The following is a 21,954-nucleotide window of genomic DNA, read 5'->3' on the forward strand; positions in this document are numbered from 1 at the left end:
CAAAAAAGGAGCAAAATGCTTCTGACAAAAATTATATGGAAAATGTTGTAGCTATGCTCCATTAACTGAGTAATTAATCTCCGGGTTTAAAAGCTAATCAATTAATTTCAGTGTCTACACATAAATGGAGTGTTGTTTCCAAGTGTTTTCATGAAAGAAACAGAAAAAATAAAGTTAATTTACACACCATCAAATGGAAATTCAATCAGCAGATGCAAGTAAGCAATGAATTCTGTTAATATTACAGTAATTAAGTAACTGTAACAAGTAAAATAATCACTGCGTAGGTTCAAGCAGCATCTTCCTTCCTAGACAGTTTTGAAATTTGCCTTAAGACAGAACTCCAAAGAAGGTGTATAGTGACATTATATTGCAAAGTATTATTAGAGCACAGACAATATTTGGTAATTCAGGAAATGACTGAAACTATACTGTAAGATTTGTTAAAGTTTATATTAGTGGTTCTCAGTATTAATTTTTTTTGTCAATAAGTCCTAATGCTTACAGAAGAAGGGACAAATATCATGGTTTTACTTTACAGAACGTTCCAAACCCTTCCTTTTTAAGTCAAAGAAGCTTAACTTTTAAGCACTGTTAAGTGATGCACGATAGTCTTAGACTGGCTGTCTAGATTTCTGAAGTTTTTACAAACCAATTTTAAGTCATTTTCACATAGTATTAGAACACAGTTCATGTTTTAGACTCTTTCTTTTAATCAATATGGATACGTCAGCTTTAAAAATATTTTTGCAAAATAAGAATGTCATTTCTCTTCAGTTTAAATTAACTGGCAGCAATAGAAATGTTTGAAATTAACAATCCTAGTTTCTGCTATTTAGCCTGATCTAATTTTGGCTTCTTTTTTTTCTGTGAGTTTGCAATATTTCTGTAAGCAAATTACTCTGCTTTTACTCTATACTTTTTCTTCTGTCTTTCACATTCTTGGCCACATATCTATTCACAGTACTTGCATTTCACTTGCTTTCATATTTTTATTAGCTACTGGCACATTCAAGTGAATAAAATCTTTAAAAGCTAGTCCTACAGCATAGACTCTGTACGAGGACTGATTGTAAAATCTTACATACACACTCAGATTAATAAAACTTCAAAGGACTGTTTTCATTGGACTACAGAGAAACCACAGCATGGTCAAAACACCAAAATGTATCTGAGGATCAGTATCTCCCCAAGGAGTAAGTCCTGAACATTTCTTCCTTTCGTTCTTTTGATCTGCCTTCACTCTCATGAGAATTTTTTCTTGTAATTACTGTAGTCAAGTATGTATGACTTAAGCTGATATTTACTGATAAACAAATGTAATAGCTCCTCAGGACTGGGCTGTATGCTAAATGCAAAATAATACTTTGCTAATAGTAAAGAAAGCAGAAAAACTTAATCAGTAATGCATGTTGGCAATCCTTACTCACCTGGACCTGTTGCTTTTGTGTATTCAGCATATTTGGATCAATTGATAGTGGTCCCAGCACACTGACCATTAGCTCCTTTTCTACAAGCCAGTGCTTTAACTGAGCTTCTGCTGTCTGGAACTGGGTCAGGTAATTTGAAGACTCTTCCAGTTTTTGTTGTCTCTCAGATGTAACTTGATTGAGCTCTTTCCATTTGGAATCTAACAATGATAATGTTAACATATTGCATGCATGTTCTAGCAGATGGGTTGTCAGACAGCATACTATATACGAAACATAAACAGAGCTCTCTAATAAGGCTTCTTGCTGATTAGCTCCAGATGCCTTCTTGCAGAGACTAGGCAAATACACTTACATCTTTTAACAGTCAGACCAATAGATACTTGGATAAAAGTCTGAAGTTTAATATAGCAATACATGGAATTTTTAGAACAATGAATATACAACATGTAATCAAATTAGATCAGAATATTACTAAATGAAATACCATCAAACTTAGACTTGGATCCCAAATGACATAAAAGCCAAAGTGTACTCACAACTTAGGTCTAGTCTGATTCAGGTAGACTCGCCTTCCTATTTAGTCAGTGGAAAGAAACAGATACCTTTCCAAGGGCGGGTCTAAAACCTAATTTAGGCTTCTGCTCTGAACTGCCCTTTGAAGGAGCACTTCTCTTTCAAATGTCTGTATCAGGTGTTAATCTGTGATGATTAACTTCCTAATTTAGACATCTGAACCAGGTACCTAATGACAGGCAACAAGAAAAAGTGCCCTGTGAACTCAGAAGCCAGTATCTATGGCCTATTCGACTTCTGCCTATTCCAGTGGCTTGCAGGGCAGCCATTAACTCTTCCAGTCTTGCCTTCCCTCCTTCAGTGCTTGCTCACTCAGCTCTGCTGTTTTGCTAGCTCTCCTCATTCCTTGAATTTCAACTGTGGTTTTTTTCAATTTGTTTTGCCACTTCACTGTGTCTTTGATCTCTGCTCATTCTGTACTAATTCCCTTTCAGTACAAGTTCCCTTTGAGAGCTCACCTGCTCTTTAAGCTTGTCAGAGTACATTCATAAAGAGGGCAGGTTCRAAAATTTATCAACTTAAAAGTACTGCTGGTGTAGCTACAGAAATACCTATTGGGTCAATCAGTATTTCATACTATGATTTATTTTAAAATATGACAAACCTAAGAAGTATTTTTAAACTCATGAAAATTACATGCTGCACTATCTCAAAATCTATTGTCCAAACATGGTCATTTTCTTTTTTTTTGACAAAATTTATGAAGTCAGTTTTAGAAAATGGCAAAAAGCCACTAAAACCACAAAATGACAAAAGCCACAAGGCGCATGGAAAAAAAACATGCAGAAAAGCATTAACAACAACTCAAAATGGTCTTTATATCAAACTAGAATTGACTTAATTTGCTTTCATCATATGTTGTAAGAATAGCCAGCATATCTATATGGAACAATAACTGACCTCTCAAGTTTTAGGCACATGCTGTTTGAAAAAGATAAATTACAAAGCCCTCTAAAACAGGGAGTGAAGCTATAGCCTCTCTCAATTGCACAGATATAAATCCAAAGTCAATGGACTTCAGTGGAATTACTCCAGCTCTACACTCTTGTAAAGGGAGTTATTTTGCACAGGATTTATGAGGGAGGAGTGAGCAAGACATTAAAAATACCAGTGACTGATGATATGTTAAAAAACCTTATAATAAAGACATTTCCAAATCAGTCTGAGCTATAATGAAACTGTACTGAAGTACCTATTTTAGCCAGCATTTGTCTCCATTTGGGTGCCTCAGGAGAGTTGGGGTCCTTCTCCAACAGCTCTGTCACTTTGTCCTTTAGTTCCTGCACTTTATTCTCGCTTTGCTTTAATTCAGTTTCAAATAGCTATAAAGTCAAATGATAAAATTAATAAATAAGAAACTATAGAAAAAATGTAAAGCATTTAAAAGTCTGTAATGCTGAGATGCCAAGCACAAAAATGAACAATAAATACATAGCATTTGTATACTGCCTTTCTGCTATGGATCTCAAAATCCCTATAATGGCAGATCATGCATATACTGGCTGGTCTTATTTTTTTGGAAAAAACGACCTGGGAAAAAATGACCTGATATAGATATATAGATATATACACACTGTATTAATAATAACAATTATTGCTTAATTGGGGGAAGTGGCAGAGAATTAAGAGAATTTAGACAAATAAGATCCACCAGGTCCCATCATACTCACATGTACTTGGAAGCTGTTCTTGTACAGCAGGTAACCTACTAATGCACAAGTGCAGTTCAAAGCAGAAAGAACCCAACTAGCGCCAGCAGTGAGGAGCCCTGTGTGTGCTCACTTACATCATTGAAAATCCTGCTATCACAGATAGACTGCTTCTTGTAAAGCATCTAGAATTACAGTTCAGAGAGCACCATAGCTTAAAGTGTACACCTACCAGGAGACTTGGATGCCCCAGCAGTCCCTAAAGACTAGTTCATGCTGTTCTTAGAGGACTGAGGAATGAGCAGTCCTCACGCCTGGCAAAGTGCTTGTTTGAATATTCTTAAGTAATAAAACTTGCATTGTTGAGTTGCGTTTTAACTATCTAAAAAACCCACTAAAATTAACACTGAACAAGTCTGTGTTTATTTGATTTAGTACTGCTAGTAAAAGGCACAGTGGCATCAAAGGGATGACTCTTGCCTGAACAGTCACTCGTTTTTCCAACTGTCTATGAATACTCTCCTATTACTACGCTGGAGGTAGGATGGTTTTGTTAGCTTTGAATATTCTGTTAAAAATTATGGAACAAATTTTTTCCACATTTAGTTTGAGTTTTAGGACTCAACGTTATCCAAGTCTGAGGAAAGTCAAACTTAAGGAAAGTCAATACCTGTTCAGGTTAATTTTTAAGGCTGACCAGCCAAATCTGAAAAAAGTGCATCACTTGGATCAAACTCTGTCCTTATTTATCAGCTTTCATAGGCAAGGAAAGAATTTTCCATTTCAAGAGCTATCCATTACATATCCCTTTAAAGATGAACCTTTACACATATAAATATTGTCCTTGTTGCTAAAGAAGCATACATTTCCAAAGCTGAAAATGGACAGAAGCTAACTGCTGATTCAGTGGTTTTCTTATACCAATTAAAAAGAGGGAAGGAGACTGTTGTGYAGCTATATAACTTAACAAGCATGACACGGCTGCTGAAGAGAAATGTTGCCTTGGAATAGGCATAAGCCTCTGCAGCTGCAGAGCCCGGGAGGTCTGTAGAGTGTCAGTGAACCAGCAGCTGCAGAAACAGCTTTCTGATAGAGAAAGCCCTTCAAATCTTACAAGCTGTCTAGTAAATAACTCAAAACCTTTAAGGGTACCAGAAAAGTATACTGTACAACCAATACACCCTCATCTATTTAAACTGGCCACCAAAATTATTCTGTTCTGGCATGTACAATTCCTTCTCTCGTGCTCCTGTCACTACATAGACAGCTTGCCAGATTTGCTGTGTGCTTGACTGGCACATCTACCAGGATTATTTAAATACTCTCTGCAATATCATGCTAGGCTGAGACATCAGTTGTTCAAACAGAATTCCACCAATAATTGCAATGGAGAGTAAAGTATCATTTTTTGAAGACAAAAAGTACCTTATGTTGCTCAACTTGGGCTTTAACAGCCTCACTATCAGTTGGAGCAGCTTCCCAATCTGATGCGGTTTTGTCCATTTTCTGTAACCATTGCATCATTGAGGTTGATTCTTCCTGAATATTTTGCATTTTCATAAGCATACTTTCTAGTTCTGAAATCTTTTCCTTCAATAAAACTCCCAAATCTTCATAACTGTGATTTACATCAGACATGGCTTGTTGAACAGATGACAGTTCTGTAAAAGGAAAGATGAACAAAGACTGTGTGAGAAATTACGAGCCCTTCAACATACTTAAAACTTCAGGAACTTCTAAACAATATTCTGGGTTACAATATAGTAATGTAACTAAAGTGACTGTTTAGAAGCTCCTGAAGTCCCCCAAATAAGAAGTCGCTCAACATGTTACCATTATTTCTAGTTTACTCTAAACATGGTAACACTGCACATGAATGACCTCATTTAAGTTCCCTATTTACAAGAGCTTCTCATTTCACAGAAATTTTAACTTTAATACAGACAGGCATACAAATCTTACCCATTGTTATCTTATTGTTTTAAGTAACAATACTGGAGCAAAAAATTGAATATACTGGAAAATAGTCCAAATACTATATGTCGGCCTACCATTACTACAATTACATTTTACTTATAGCCATTACCATTGTAAGGGTGTTATATTATTGAGAGACCTTTGCAGGCAAACTGTGTACTAAGCAGAYTGTAATTTAGGAGAATGAACACTGCAGACCCAAGACACAGTACATGGTTATCCACACTCACATACAAAGTGCCTTTTTAAGTTCCTTTGTTTCTGAAAAGGAATTGGTCACATAAAGTAATACGAATGTATATAAAGTGGGTGTCTTTGTATATGTATGTGTGCGTGTGTCTGTGTCTGTGTGTGTCTGTGTGCATGTATGCACATGCATTTGTGTATGTGGGTGGGTGTTAAAAAGCTTTAAACCACATACATACTAATTAAAATTTTCTCACAGGCCATATCTTATATTAAAACAGCCAACCCTGTATTTATAAAAATACATACTGATTCAGAAAACAAAGTCAGATTTTAGCTGTCCTCAAAGGAAAAACTGAAGATAGGTGCTTTTACATGGAATTTTAGTATCATCTTACTAGTCAACATATGTATTTTGTGCAATTTTTATTTCTTATGTTTCTTATTTCTTATCTTATTTTTCTTATTTCTTATTACTTCTTATGTGAAGGTGATGTGAAATTTCACAGTCTTCTAGAGACTCTTCCATGCAGATTTGTAAATAACATTTAAAACATTCATTATATTTAACACCAGCTCAAGACAGCTCACCACAAAGACAATTTCTTATCACATACTGAAATTTTTACTTAATGGTTACTCACCTTTATTTTTCAGAAAATCCTGAGTACCTGGAGCTCCTCCTTCACCGTTTAATATTGTTCCACCTATGGATTGAGAGAGACTAAGCTCTATGTTTATGCCTTTTCCCACCAAAACCTCAGCACTGTATTTCCTCTTTAAAACAGAACCTGTAGTTATGTAATTCTCATTATCACATTAAAGCAATACCGAAATGCTACACTTGTAATAGCAAATAGTTTATTTAATCTGTTTTATATGTTTTAAAGTTGTTTTATGTTTTAAACAGCTCCAGCAAACTAGTGCGATAAGTGGAACCATATATGCATATGGACATACATAGTGTGTGGGTGTGCACATGCACCCATATATATGCCTGACATAAGCAGTCGTATTGCTTACAATGCTATGCTAAATACATGACTACAATGGACGAAGGTCTATGCCCTGGCTGTGAGGCCTGCTCATGTCCAGATGGCTGACATCACCATCCTCCTCTCCCCTAAAATGAATCTCTTCCCTGCTGCTTATTGAGAACATGTTTTTACCCAACCATGTCTGGGCACTGTCTGGGACAGTGCTAGTGGCAAATGCCAAAACTATGAGAAGGAGAGTGCTAAACATTAACCAGCAAAAAAGACTGAGTCATCCAGCTCATTCTCTAGACATGTTTATTAGGGCAGCTGCAGCTGTGGACACCAAAACCAAAGACACTGCTGACTTAAGACACCTGCACTCTCACTGAGCAGTACCTTAGCTCTGCACAAAAGCCTCTTGATATCAACAGGGCAAATCACTTCCTGTCTTGTCATAAGCAAGACCTGAATATTTGTTCCACAGCAGGGATTGCAGTGTGGAGTCTTCTCAATACACGTGAAGTCCTTGCTGCTACCCAGAAGCAGCCAATCACCCAAGGAGCCTACTAATTTTATTAGTATTTCACAGTGTTTGGAACCAGGCCTACGCAGGCTTTGTGAAAAGCAGGCAGACCTCAGAGCTGGGACACAGAGCCACTCCGCAGAGAGCAGCAGGGAGAATCCCTCCCAGCTCTCCTACACGTACGTATTCCCAGATGAGTAATTAATGGAGAAAGATTAATGGTTGCCTTGGAAAAAGCTGTGCATTTACCCCACAGTACCAGCTGGACAGTGAGGACCACATTAGTGGCAGCTGGAGGATGGCAAGAGAAAATAAACGAGATAAGAACAGTCACAGCCCCCAACCAGAACCTTGCAAATCTTCATGCGCTGTTAGCTGGACTCTGGAATTTATAACTGTGATTAAGTATTACACAGTACAGCTCTTGTCTAGGAGAGTAAATACTCTCGGCTGGAGAATTACAGCTGCTCTTATATGCTATTTAATTCATCTATTTGGATGTATAGGAGTAGAGAAAGGGGCAAAGGAAGGAGCACAAACATCCTATGTAAGGTTCCAAAATGTTCTTTAAAATTTTTATTTTAAATTCAAACAAGAATGAAAACAGAAGCAGCTATTACAAAGAGATGTGAAAAAGAAAGCGCTCTACTCTTGCTAAATAGGTATCCTCCAGCAGTCTCCTTCCTCCCACTGTCCTTTGTAGATGACCGATAAAGGACAACATACTTGAACTGACTAGGTCAGGAAATAAATTCAAGAAGAACTGACTGAAGATATATTTAAGGCCATTAAAACACCCTAGGTACCTCATGCCTTAACTTACAGCTTAAATGGCACTAAACAGAATTATTGGTTTCTGTAAAACAAGTTAACATTTAAACACCATGGTATAGAAAATGGTGAAAACAGATTTGCTGTCTTTAAAATCAGATTACAGGAAAAAAAGGAGTTAGCTGAAGCTACAGATTGGAAGTACCTTTTGGTTCAGGAAAGTCATACTGGGATATGGATTCGCTTCCCTTTCATGCTGTTGTTTCAGCTAAAATATAGATTAGCATTAATTATGCTATCGTACTGGCATCAGTATGTTAGCCTGACTTCACGTTTGGTGAACCATGTCCTCATCACTCTTCTAACAAAAACTCTATGATTCTGTAAACAGTTATGTGCTTGCTTAACTTCATCAGAATACTCTTGTGGCTATGAAAAAGGAATTTCTGTGGCAGCAAAGGTGTGAGGGTTCATCAGCGTTTGCAAAATTAGGGTCTGTATTTGTCCTACTTGCAGACTGGGCTGATATGTCAAGAATTGAAGAATGGAGTCATTTTCTCATTATCTGAAGTTGAGGTGAAGAAGATTGTGATACTGTTCATTTTGTACATAATCTGGGAATTACATACAGAAGTAGTAGCTTTAGGACCTGTTAATCATTTATGTCAAGTGCTTTTACACTATTTTGACTGTGTAAAGCAATCAGAATGTGTACTGAGTTATGGCAGTAGTTAGACATATCAGTTTAAATGAGAGTCACACCAGACAACGCTTGGAACACACACGGCTAACTGGCTTTTCACAAGCTGTAATATTCAGAAACCTGATCAACAGGTGAAACATTTTATTTTTGTCTTAAAGGTTTTTAAAACTCTTTAAGCTGTAAGTTTACCTGATCATACAAGCGCATACCTGATTTTGCAGCTGCTCTTGATTTTGCAGGAGAAGTAACAGCAGTAATTAGATTGCATAACACTGTTCCTCTGCTATTCACTTTCTGTAGTTCAGGTGCTTTTAAAGTCCATTCATCTTTTAAATTCTGCTGAAGAAAATTAGTCAATTACTCATTACAAAATGAATTCAGACTTAAAATATTTAGTGTAAAGAAAGTAATGACCATGCTACTTGGGAATGACCTGTAATACATTAAAACATGCAAAAGAAGTGGGAATGTAAATGCAGACTGCTAGCTCCCCAGTCCCAACTACTGTGCAGTATGGAATGGTAACTGTTAGGCAGGCTCTATTAGTGAAAGTGCATAATCACCATTAATAATCACTACTAATAAATACCTACACACCTAAAAATAGAATATATCTTGCCTTATTGCCTACAGAAAAAAAGAGAAGATAGTGCAAAAAAGCCCTATTGAATTACAGTCTGTATTTCCTTATTCCATAAGGCTGTACTTTAATGTTACTAATAGATACCCTACTTCCTTTAGCTATATTTCACTTCTCATATACAATAGCTTACCAGAGTATCTTCCAAAGGTTTCTTTAACTCCTCCGTATTCAGCGAGGGTCGCGCTGCTGGAATTCTTTCTGTTGTCTCTTTTATCCATTTCTTTAAAGATTCTACAAGGAGCTCAAAAGTATCCATTTGTTTCTGATAAGATGATACATCCTCTTCTCTGGAGAAAAACAAGAGAAATTGAGCACTGAATGTCAGTATTCCTTCTGATAATTAAACCAACAGATATTATCAGTCTGATATTGCTATTCCTGAATTCAGTGAGAGCCTCACAACTTGTTTTGAAAAGACACAGATCTGTGAGTTTTCTGTACAAGTAGAAAACATCCATCTTTGTAACATTTTCATAAAAGATGCACAGATGATTTATAAAGGAGGTAGAGAAGAAAACTATTTTGTGCTTATCAATCCAAGTGGAGATGATAAAGCAGACACCATCAGGGAGAGGCATCCTGTTCTCAAAGCACTTATTAAATCTATCTTGTAACTTGCATATCTTCTGCCTGAACATGAATCGAACCCGAGGTGGTATGTCAGGAGTGTTGATGAACTAAGTATACACAGTCCTGGTCAATAAAAGCAAAGACCATATGAGAACTAATACTTCAAATGTCATCAGATCAACTCTGACTCAAGAAAGTCCATCACTAGAACAAGTGGTGAAATAAATGCAAAGATGACTGTGAAAATGTATGTGATAAAAGCAATACAGGGATTAAAGAAATTCACAGGAGTTGCAACTGAATAAAAACTCTAGGCAGGGAAATTATGATAGTTCATGTCTCTAAAACATAGCATTTTGACATTTTGGTAAAATAACTAGAGATCTGAGAACTGTTTCACTGGATCTTTTTGGATTTTGAACAATCAGTGCATACTACTGTCATAAATCAGGACCTATCTATCAATTCCTATATAAGTCAGTTCCAGTCTGCTGTCTAAGCATGATAGGTACAGCTTGTGTTGTTACTATGATTAACAAAGCATGACCAGGAAAGGAATCTACATCTCGTGGTTTAATGACTTTTTATTACTTTGTTTTGCATGACAGATATCTGTAAGAAAATTGTACATACCCTAATAATGCAACTGGTTTGGAGATTACAGATAGACCAAAATCAGAAATAGTTTAGCCAATATATGGTCACAAAAACTAATTTTATGAATATGACCAGAATTTGGAAAATCTAGTTTTGCTGTACAGGTAACTGGTATGGAAGCTATAATAAATTCTTTAGTTTTCCTTTGCAGCCTGATTCCAAACATGATTTCAAAGCAACTTGCACAAGCAGCAATTTATATTCTATCAGAGAAGGGGAAAAGTACATTTTCCTTAGAACTGACAGGACTCTTGGAAATATCATGAAATTTGCACAGAGTGACTTGTCTTTACAGCTAACATTAGCACTCCTGAATCACTTACTGTCAGGTAGACTAAGCACAGAGGTATTTCCAAACAGAAGATCTCTCTATTTTATATTAAAAAAAAACCTCTCTGCACTACAGTTACCTGCTATCTCTTGATATTGCATGCAAGAGGACAGCAGTCATCATAAAATTCACACTGCATATTAGCCTAAAAGGTGGAAATGTTGTAATAATTAGTCTACTTACTTTTCCTTTATCGTCTCCTCTACCTCCCTGAATTTCTTTGACAAAGCATTTACTTTTTCTAGTACCAATGCTTTATCCCCAGGAAGAGCATGGAATGAAAGTTCTTCAAGAAGCTGCTGCAAAACTTCCAGATCTTTCTTGTGTTGTGTCAATTCTATACTAGCTTCCTGCAAAACAGAAGTATATTCTTCATATTAGACTTTACAATCTGTTGTTCAAGATTAAATCCTTGATTTTAGCTAACCATTTGAAGTTAGGAAACAAGAATATCTTAGTTATTGTTCAATCATTTAAATGAGTGAGAGAAGAAATGCAGAATATATATACAAATGGAATAGTACAGTACCTGCATATACTGAGACACTTCACTAACATCCTTTCTTGGTGCCTCGGTCTCACTGAAAGCCTGGTTTTTCTCATCTAAAAACGTCTGAAGTTTTTCTGACAGACCTTCAAACAACTCCACTTTAGTCTTCAACTCCTCCATTTTCGCAAGCTTTTCTTTATGCTTGTTACTTGCTTCAGAAAACCGTCCTGCAAGTTCACTCATTTTAGCTTGCAGTGAGGATGCAGTGGATGGATCTGCTGTTTCCATAAACTTCTTCACTTTTTCATTCATAGTGTTTATACTGCTTTGGCGACCTGCAATATCTTGCTCTAGCATCTGAAAGAAGCAAGAACTATTCTGTATTGCTTATAATTAAATTTTAAGATGTGGAACTGGTCTACCATATGAAGCAACAAATCAGTAGAGCTAGTACATCAGTGTAATTCTACCTATTTCAGCTACAGAAATCCTTATGTGGTTTCAGTTCATGCAACAGTCTGTTTTAAGTGTTTTGAATCTACTGAAGGTACCAAATTAAGATCTTAATTCTTTCTTGAAATCCAAATTATTAAGCAAGTGTTTCTTTCAGAGAATGCTACTTACAATGCTTTTACTAATGATATCCTGAATAGCAGCAGAATTCAAAGGCACTTGACCTTGTTCTTCAAGGCTCTTTTCAACACCTTCCATCCAATCCAGCATTTCATCCAAACCATCCTGCACACTTAGGGATCGTGTCAGAGTTATCTGGAGCTTCTCATTCCTTTCGTTCACAGACTTTGATAAATTGTCATATCTGTCCACAATGTCATCTGATAGAGATAACCAGAAAATATATTTCAAATATTTCCTCTATTTCTCTTAAAATCATTGGGCCAAACTTTTAACTCATTAACTTGAGCTTTTAACTCATTTTATCAGTTCTTACCAGGTAAATGTCAGTAAAAAATGGCCTATATGAGAACTGACCAAGAACATCACTCTATCCAGTAAAAACACAAAACAAAGATCAAAATCTGATATAGCCAAAAAGCCAATAGGACATATCAGTTGAGGGGGGTAAAGATGTCCTACAGCTTACAACCATGCTCCCCAGTTTTCAGGAGCTGGTTCCCAGGCAGCTCTAACTTACAACAGCTGTTGACTGATCCCAAGAAATAAGGCGGCAGCTGGGCATTTAGACAACTCTTCTACAGCTACGTCTCTTGTGTTATTGTTAGAGCTGAATGGTTCTTCCAGATGGTTCTTCATTAGACCTTCAACACTTCCCTCCCCCCCAGGATAAACCTCTGAAAGTTACTGATAGTCAAAATCCACTGCCCAAGGAACCTGAATCTACACACCATACAGGAGTTTCTAGCCTCTTCTGTATCACTTCTTGTGGTACATCCTGCTGCCTGTGTAACACCACTTCTTAATGAGCACTTTTGTGCCTTGTCCCAGCACTTTTGTGTCATAGGTGTTAACATATACCTGACAATTCTAGCTAGACTAGTCCACGGTTTAATGTACTTCACTACAGAAGTTCTTCTGAAAAACAGAGGATATTTTTCTTCCTTAATTTTATTATATTTTCCCAGCTGTAAAACCTTTCATTACTCTAATTTCTCTTCCTTCTTATTTTACCTGCCAAATAGATTTAAATAAGGAAATTGCCTTGATCCTTTCTTCAGCTGCTTTGAGTATTAATTCATTACTCCCATCTCAGCCCAAATATGGATAGAACAGATGAGCTGGGAAAACTTCACTGGCTATGTCTGTCAGGATTGAAATAAAATTATATGGGCAGAGCTGGTCTTATCTTGAGGCAGGGAAATGAACTAGATAACCTCCTATGGCCAAACAATTAAAATTTCCCAAAGAGCAAGTAGGTCACAGCACACTTATTACAAATTAAATGTTAATAAAACAGCAATTGTAATTAGATATGAAATGCTTGTTATCCTACACAAATAATAAGGAAATATGACAGAATAAAAGTTAAATATATCCCATTTCATCTGCAGTGTCCTTGCACATAGATATCCTTTCCCCTCCCTTCCCTGCCTCTATTCTGGAGCCAAATATTGTTTCCAGAGCATTAGGAGGATTCTCACTGAATCTAATTCTGAACTGGGATCTGAATCTTAGACAAGACTCACTGATCTTGGAGAATAAAATTTCTGGGAATTGAAGTGAGTGGGAACTTCTCTAATTTATCTGAGACTGAGGTTCAATAAGGTAGCTATGCATTACAGACGATTCTGTTAATCAGCACATGTTCATAGCCTTAAAGAAAACTTTCAAGAAGTCTAAGTAAGAGATAAAGACCAGAGAAGCTGTCCTGAGGCATTCCCACACCTGGAAGCCATGACAGCGAGTTCTGCCAAAAAAAAGGAGCATCATTGCTTTCTACTGTCTCAATCTCCCTTAGGTGAGAATATGAAGGACAGGAAGGGGAATGCCTCCAGACTGCCTTACTGCCTAGGAAATAACAACATAAAGAGAACGTATATGTGGAGAATGGCAGCTGCTACTGCTTCAACACTAGGCCTGTGCTGCTACACTTAAACAAAAATACATCACAGATAGGGAGTGTGAGTGGTAGTGAGAAGCCTACCAAAGAGCATACATCTGCACATCCAGCTTTCTCTTGTGTCTTTATGTTTACTGACATGTTCTAATTATCTACTATTCTTTGTTTACCATAGGAACTATATCAAATGATTTTCACTGTTCAGTTAAATCATCATCTTCTGCAGCAGCCTCCTCCTACTCCTCCCTTCACAGAAAAATAACTTTCCATTCATCAAATCAGCTGAATTTAACCAACAATTACCAATGTGTTCTCTTGCACCAAAAGTTTCTGTGTTTGAAAATACTTATTCTGCTCCTGTATTTTCTGTGTAATACAGTGCTTTATTAAAGAGACGGTACTAATTCACTTTTAACCTAATATTGATAGACATGATTCAAACTGTGATTATTGTATTCTGACATTGTAAAGGTTTTAACCTAATTTGAATCTAAGCATGTTTTCAAGGTTAAGGATATGTATTCAGGAGTAGAGCTTACATGTGTAAGAACAAATGAAATGGGAACCGTCACCGCCCCCAATTTTCCCCCAAGAAAAAGGTTTTCAATTTGTTTAATATCAAGTTCTTTATAGTTGCAAGACCACAGGTATGTTTAGGATACCAATCTGTATTCCATGTACCTTCTATGGAGCTTCATCACTGACTTCAAAGATGCAAACCCACAACTGATTTATCTTGTTGCTCTGCAAGTTACTTAAGGGATTGCAATAAGAGATAGTAGTGTGATATATATACATAAACAGAGTCTTCAAGTTTCAGACTGTGGTAAATGTCATGCTGTAATACTTCCCACATCCATAGTAAAACTGATAGGAGAGCTTCTTGAAGTCAGGAGGAAATAATTTCTTGGCTAAGCAAACTTGAAATAATTAGTTGGAAAGCAATAGCTAGAGTCATGTTCCTTGATCTTGAACATGTGCCTACCCACTGGAAAACTTATGATTCTCAGCAAGTCACTAACTCTGACATACTCATTTGTAACATGCAAATTAAACATAATTCCTATTTCTGAAAAAAAAGTCAAAAATAAAATAATGACAATTAAGTGAAGAGCCTATTATCAAATGTGGGAGGCAGACCAACAATAAAGTTACTGTGTTGTAATAGCTTGTGACTCAACAAAACATGGACCTGAACAGTGACACGGAAATGTGGAAATTCTGTATTTTGTCTCTTCCAGTACTTGGGTGCAGACACAGGTGATAAAAGCAGGTATTAAGAAAAGTAAACATTTTACCCAATGTTTTCTGAATCTTATCTTTGTCTGGTGTCAACTCTCCCCTTGTATCCAGAAGCACTTCAGCAGCTTTTTTCAGTTTTTCTACAGCAATTTGGTGATTAGACACTTGCCCCTGAAGAACCTGTAAAATTCCATAATTATCAATTATACTCCTTCATACAGCTAAAAATTACACATGCAGGGCTTGTGATACGCCGTACAGCCTAAACTTATTGCTGGGAATAAACTAACTCAATTTGTGACCTCTCCATAAAAGAAAAATCTTCACCACTGGCTATGACTACCCTTTGCCTTCTGGCCTTTGTTTTATTTTATTCATCATCTTATTTATCTTCTGGCTTACTTCTCTGACTCACTGTTTTCCGGCATGGAACTTGAAAACGTGTCTTTTGATTAAAATTTTTAAAGACCATTTGTACTAACTCATCTGTTATCCAAAAGAAAAATAAACATATTTTTTAACTCATCATCAGGGAACAATTCCAGGGGAAAAACATACAGCGATCAGCAGTAATGACACTGACACCACAGTGTGTTACCATGAAACACGATGATCACCTTCACAGTTTTAAGCACCTCCTGGAGCTAGCGACACTGAATTTTGGCTAGGTTTATCCATTCAGTCAAGGAACACAGATTTAAAAACTATCCCAGCCAGGACTCTTTCCAGCTCCAGAACAGAGAGAGACATGGGAGGGCTGAATCAACTTTTGAAAGTGGCTTTCTCTACCCAGTGACTATAGCAATACTTTAGAGTGACTAGTTTCTAAATTATTTCAGGCCCATGTGCTACTGCATATGATATATCTTTGTCTTGATTCACTTGATCTTTACAGAAGTCCCAAATGAAGGGACCTCTCACTTTTTCCTGATATACACTACTTACGCTATGAGCATACATTACAAGGGGTAATCCTAACTACCCTGCCAGGACAAAAAAGTCATACTGGTATCCAGAGCACAGTAATATGGCAGAACATAGTTTGCCTTGCCACCCCAGAATACTATGTCTTCCTATCCCTTGCTATTTGATAAAATTAAACTCAAATAAACCTGAAGAGGAATTCTCCTTACATTAAATAAAAATACTGTACTTGCACAAAAAAAGATACATAGCAGCAAACCTTGTATGCTGACAGAAAGCAAACAAGCTTATGCCGGAGGCACTGAAGAATATTCTGAAGAACAGTTAATCCCTATAAAAAGATTAGACACCATCATGTTGCCAAGGTCAGTGTCTAGCTGGATTATTAACTGCATGTGTCGGCTACAAGGGACAGCTTTAACTTGCAACACCTGACTTCTTCAGAAATGCTCTTTGTTTTGCTTCCATTAATTGGCTTTCGTTCTTCAGCCTCTTGTTTTTTCTCTTCCTTTGAATCTTTTGATGCTTTGCACCCTCTCCCTTCTTCCCAGCTCATACTCATTGAGTGCTCTTTTGTGTGGCAAGTAATCCATGTAGGCACTTCATAAAAGAGCCACAGTATTCTCTCCTTTTGTGTTACTTGCATGAAAATTGGCATTACACAGGATATAATTCATTTTGGCATAAGGAATGAAAAGTCTAAATAACAGCTTCAGATTGTAATTGGTGTTATTTCTACTTTTCTACTGCCTAGAAGCACAAACGCAGCTAAACTGTTTCAATGTTAAGAGTTCAAAATTTACACTTCCATTTATAAAAGAACAACTAATTTTCTTAAGTCTTGTAACGTTGCAGTGATTTATTTTTCTAGTCTGATCTGTCATGTACCCAAGTGGTGGGCAGGTCCAGCAGAAGATTTTATGGATACCTTGTGGGAGATATACTATTTTCCAGATTCTTCTAAGAGAAATGGTTAAAGTACTCACCTATCATTTGTCAAACCCACCAGACACATGCACAGACACCTCACATACCATAGACAAAACAGTGAGGCAATGCCTAACCAATTACCTTGCCCACTGGAAAATAAATGAAGAATCTTGCATTTTAATTATAGTATAGATGATTGAATGTATTTATGAAAATGTAAGAGCCAGTTCAAAGATGACAGTCCTCATGAAACTTTATACAAATCACCTTATACTTAGGTTCCTAAAGCTTTCTGCAAACTTACTTACATTCTATGCACCTAACCAGTGTTTTATCTGGACAAGCTCCATCACTATCCTGTCTTGTCTGTACTAGGATTTACATAAAGTTGTGAGTCTCTCCTTCATGGAAATATATATATATAATTTTTCTATAGAGGGCAAATTATGTTATATTCACTCTCTGCAGAGCATATAGTACTGGATATGACTGCAGCAGGCTAACAGATTAATCAGATCTCAGAGCTGATGCAGTATAATTCCTTACAAAATGCATCACAGCAGAATAAAAATGTGAATAGAAAAAAGCAAAGTCACAGACGACAACAAATGGTCTCAGACACAAACCCTATCCTGTCAGCAAGTTGTAAACATTAAATCCTTTCCTAGTTCTCAAACTTTCCAGATTGCAATAGGATTTCCAAACCCTATCATTTGCTAAGCAATATGAAATGCATCTTGCTTTCACCATACTAATGCCAACTTGGTGCCCCATTAAATTTCCACCATAAGGCTTTTCAGATAATACTTGACTCAGCTGAATTTGAGGACTAAGAGTTACATGCACACAGACAAGGCAAGAATTTGGCCTTCAGCCACCTGGATTATATTAGATTATCTTGTTTTTCAGACAAAAAGCAATTCCATTTAGAACAGAGTACTTCTGTTTTTTAAACTTTTTACCTTGGTTTCTTCTAGCTGTCTTTGGAGATTTTGGGGATCCACTGCAATTGGCTCAGACAGTTGTTTGTTCACAGCTATTTCAGAGGCCTGAAGACTTGACAAAAGTCCAGACGAGGCATCTTCATAATGCTGGTATTTATCTGCCAGGTCTTTAAGGTTATTTCCAAGGATGCTACACTAAAGGAGTAAAAAATAAACGAATATTCAGGCATTAAATTGCATGTTGTATTTCATAACAATGTCACAATCATACTTTCATTTCCTGAAATACTGTATGATTTTTTCTTGTCATCATTCCATTAACTGGTTTCTTGACTAACCCAAGACAGCTAGACAGGCTAGACAGATCTACCTAGTTTGTGTTTCTCAACCATGATTTAGAATCAATTCACTGATATAGTCAGGAAACTGGAATCTAACCCATTGTAATGAGTAGGAAAAGCTTTAAGATGACTTTTTGTTCCCCCAGCGTAAAGATTCTATCAGCATGTCTGCACTCTGAAACCAACAATGTAGATGATGGAAGCTAGACATTTTCCATAAAATGAGAAGACATTTCTATCCTCATTGAAATACAGACAGCAGATTTCAGTTTCCAAAAATATCTTATGTGCACAGCAAATCCAAAGTGATACAGATCAGTAAGGCACATACGCTTTGTTTTGGTCTCTTAAGAATGCAACAGTGACTCACCAAGATCCTATTGGTCTTACACACTTAGCACGCTCCAAAACGTACACCACGAATTATCACACAAAAATGTCAGTGGAACAGTTTCGGTCTCTCTGGAGATGGTTTCACATACAAAATCTTCTGATTGTATCAAGTCATAACATTTATCAACAGTTACTTTAAATAGTTATATTCTGAAGCTTAGAAACACTGTATTTTAAATTAATGTTTACATTTGGTACTTAGTCTCCATCTAGTGGACAAACACAGAATGCACTCATTTACATAACCAATTAGCTAGGAACTGATTTAAGATTTGTTCAACAAATTTAGATTAAATTAAGATTCCTACAAACAAACTCACGTGTGTGTGCAAATATATATATTTGTATATAAAGGGTATTTTGTTAGAAGCAAAAAGATTTTACAAAAGGAAAAAAAGTTACGACCAGCAAATTATAAAACCAAAACTTAGAAGATCTCACTTTTTAAAAGTCTCTCTCCTTTAAGTTCTGAATAAGACTCAATTTAATACAAAAAGTCCTCTTTGTGTTGGTTTTGCTTGCATGCATAGGGTTAGATATTCAAAGCACCTCTATCATGTCTGTGCTAAATGTATACATGCAAAGGGTAGAATTTGGCAAGTTGATCAATGTGAGATCACAAATCAAGCTGCTGGCATAGGATTTTTATGTGCATAAAAATGAAGCTCTGAAAATCTTGCAGTGAGGTGTTTACATTCACACCCAAACTAATCCAATAAACCAGCTAGAGGAAATCTAATACGGTGAAGCTTTTAGCTTCACTCTTTGTATGAGTTAAGAGAGGAAATGAAAATGAGCTTTTCTAAATAGACAGTCTTCTCCACAGATCTTTCAAGAGAAGAGGGTTTAACTTGATGTTGTAATTCAGGGATCAGATCCATGACTTTACAGAGTTTATGTTACTGAGCATGGAGACCTTAAAGAGATGAAAATTCCCAGACAAAGATGGCAACTGCTGCAGAACAATAACATACCGGTGGCCACTGAAGCTCTGCTAAGGAGTCTGAATCTATGATCTTACAGAATTGAGATGCCTGAGACAAGGCATACTGATAGTAAGTCTCTCTTAAATGGGTCAATTCATAATTACATATTGCCATGAAAGTTTCCACTTCCAGGCTTTTATCAATATCGAACAACATTTTTTTTGTTTTGTTTTGCTTTGTTTTGTTTTTAAACAGCTGAAGAGTCAGCATGGGAAACAAGCTGGTTATGCTAGTCTAGTTCCACCAGACAGATTCTGCCCATGAAACTGGCATGCAGAGTTAAATTATCTTCCCTCTCTAAGGTACACAGAGGATTTCCAAATGCTACTTTCCCATTAATAAGAGATGAATCCCAGACTGTTAGGAATAACAAGTCTATTTGGCACAATAATGGGAAAGAATTAATCTTCTCAAATCAGTGAGTTCTTACCTACCTGCTTTGGGCCAACAACAAAGGTCACATTGGGTCAAACTATTTAGGCTAAATATAAATCAAACTGAAATTTCAAATGTTAATCTTGGTGTAATCTCTCTCTTATTATACTCAATTCATTAGTAAGGAGACAAATTAAATAAGCGGTTGTGGGAAATATTGCAAGGAAAATAAAGAAACGTTATCAATCTAAAAGTATTACAATTTCTTTCCAATTCAAAATGCTACTCAGGCATTTTGTACTGTCATAAACTCAGAGAGCTTAAGGCTAGAAGGGACAATGAGGTAACCTAGTCTGACCTCCTATATAACACAAGGTATAAAATTTCATCCATTCAGCCATTAGTTAGTCCGATACTTGACTAAAGCAGATCTCCTAGAAAAGCATCTCATTCTGTTATCTAACTTTAAGAAACGAAGAATTTACAACTTCCCACAGTAATTTGTTTCATCAGTTAATTTCTTTTAACACAAGCTGCCGTATCAATTACAGTAGTCTTTCCTACTCAGCGGCAAATAAAACTTACCTTAGTATAGAGAGATTTGAAACGATCTGAAGCACTATCCAGTTTATTCTGCACTTCAGTATAAGTAGCCGAAGTATCAATACCATCTTTGTCAACCTTAACACCATCTCTTTTGCTACAAGATCTTGCAGCATCTAAAACTCTTTGTCCAGAAATTGTAATATACCGTAAATCACCTTTGTGAGATATAACATCTTCTGAAAAACTCTTTTGCCTTTTCAGTTTGACCATAATACCACTGAAATCAGAAGCACCAGCCTCCAAATTACCAAGTTCTTGTTCTGACTGCTGCAGCCAGGTTTCAAATTCACTATAGTCTGCATTGAATTTCTCAAGTTCTTCCCTCAGAGAATGCGTTAACTTCATTTTCCTTTCTGATTCAGCTAAAGCAGTCTCGTACTGAGCCTTCAGCTCTTTCATGTTCCTTTGCATCTTGTCTTTTTCTTCAGGGGAAAGGTAGTGGCCTTGTTTCTCAAGCAGTGCCTGGGCAGACTGAGTTGCTATTATGACAGCCTGCTGCTGCGAAATAATTTTCTCATGTTGAGCCTACAGGAAAAGAATAAATATTATGACTATCATCATCTCAGAAGGTTTCATTAGACCATTATTGTCTTGAAATCTCTGCTGAATTCTGTTTACAAATGAAGAGTTAAGCAAAATCCATCAAATAATAAAAAGCTTTTCTAATATTCCTCTCATTTGTTAAAAAACATTTTTGAGTAATCTAACTTAAAGCTCGAATCTTGGTCATATTTATGTACAGTTTCAAAATTCTAAGAAATATCCAAAGATAAATTTAGCCAGATACACAGCACATGACCAAACAATATCTTCAGCATCAGTGGAATTTGGAGATACTAGGATATATATCACGCAAGCACTTTCTCCTATACTTCTAAAAGACAACTTTGTAGAATAAAACTTGACATCAGCAACATCTTGAAAAAAACATTTTTTTCCAAATATAATTTACTTATTACTTAACTCTTAGTGTACTTAGCGTAATCAAAGTTTTCATAGTTCTCTGTTTCAAAATAGGATTTATTAAAAGTATTCAAAGGTAGACAGCCTTCTAAATCACAATATTGTTCTAAAACACATATATTGTTCCTATCATTTCAAACAAACAAAACAAAAGGAGTGAAAGCATCAAACATTAATTAGAATGCAAATACTTCCTTCTAATGTTCTGAGCAAACAAGCATTATTCCCCAG

General features: G+C 36.4%; 1 protein-coding gene across 3 annotated transcripts in view; it reads right to left on the reverse strand.

The window, feature by feature from the left end:
- Positions 1-21,954, reverse strand: part of DST (dystonin) — a 314,470-nt gene that overhangs the window by 81,713 nt on the left and 210,803 nt on the right. For all 3 annotated transcript variants that reach the window (XM_026073126.1, XM_026073127.1, XM_026073128.1), the window contains 12 exons: positions 20,740-21,285; positions 18,078-18,254; positions 15,318-15,441; positions 12,108-12,316; positions 11,523-11,840; positions 11,177-11,343; positions 9,566-9,722; positions 9,002-9,128; positions 6,463-6,525; positions 5,081-5,316; positions 3,199-3,328; positions 1,431-1,630 (listed from right to left, as the gene is read on the reverse strand). In XM_026073126.1, the coding sequence (XP_025928911.1) occupies positions 1,431-1,630; positions 3,199-3,328; positions 5,081-5,316; positions 6,463-6,525; positions 9,002-9,128; positions 9,566-9,722; positions 11,177-11,343; positions 11,523-11,840; positions 12,108-12,316; positions 15,318-15,441; positions 18,078-18,254; positions 20,740-21,285 (2,454 nt within the window). The remainder of the gene's footprint in view (positions 1-1,430; positions 1,631-3,198; positions 3,329-5,080; positions 5,317-6,462; positions 6,526-9,001; positions 9,129-9,565; positions 9,723-11,176; positions 11,344-11,522; positions 11,841-12,107; positions 12,317-15,317; positions 15,442-18,077; positions 18,255-20,739; positions 21,286-21,954) is intronic.

This window comes from Apteryx rowi, unplaced genomic scaffold (genome assembly GCF_003343035.1).
Source record: "Apteryx rowi isolate R43461 unplaced genomic scaffold, aptRow1 scaffold_361, whole genome shotgun sequence".
Classification (NCBI taxonomy): Eukaryota; Metazoa; Chordata; class Aves; order Apterygiformes; family Apterygidae; genus Apteryx; species Apteryx rowi.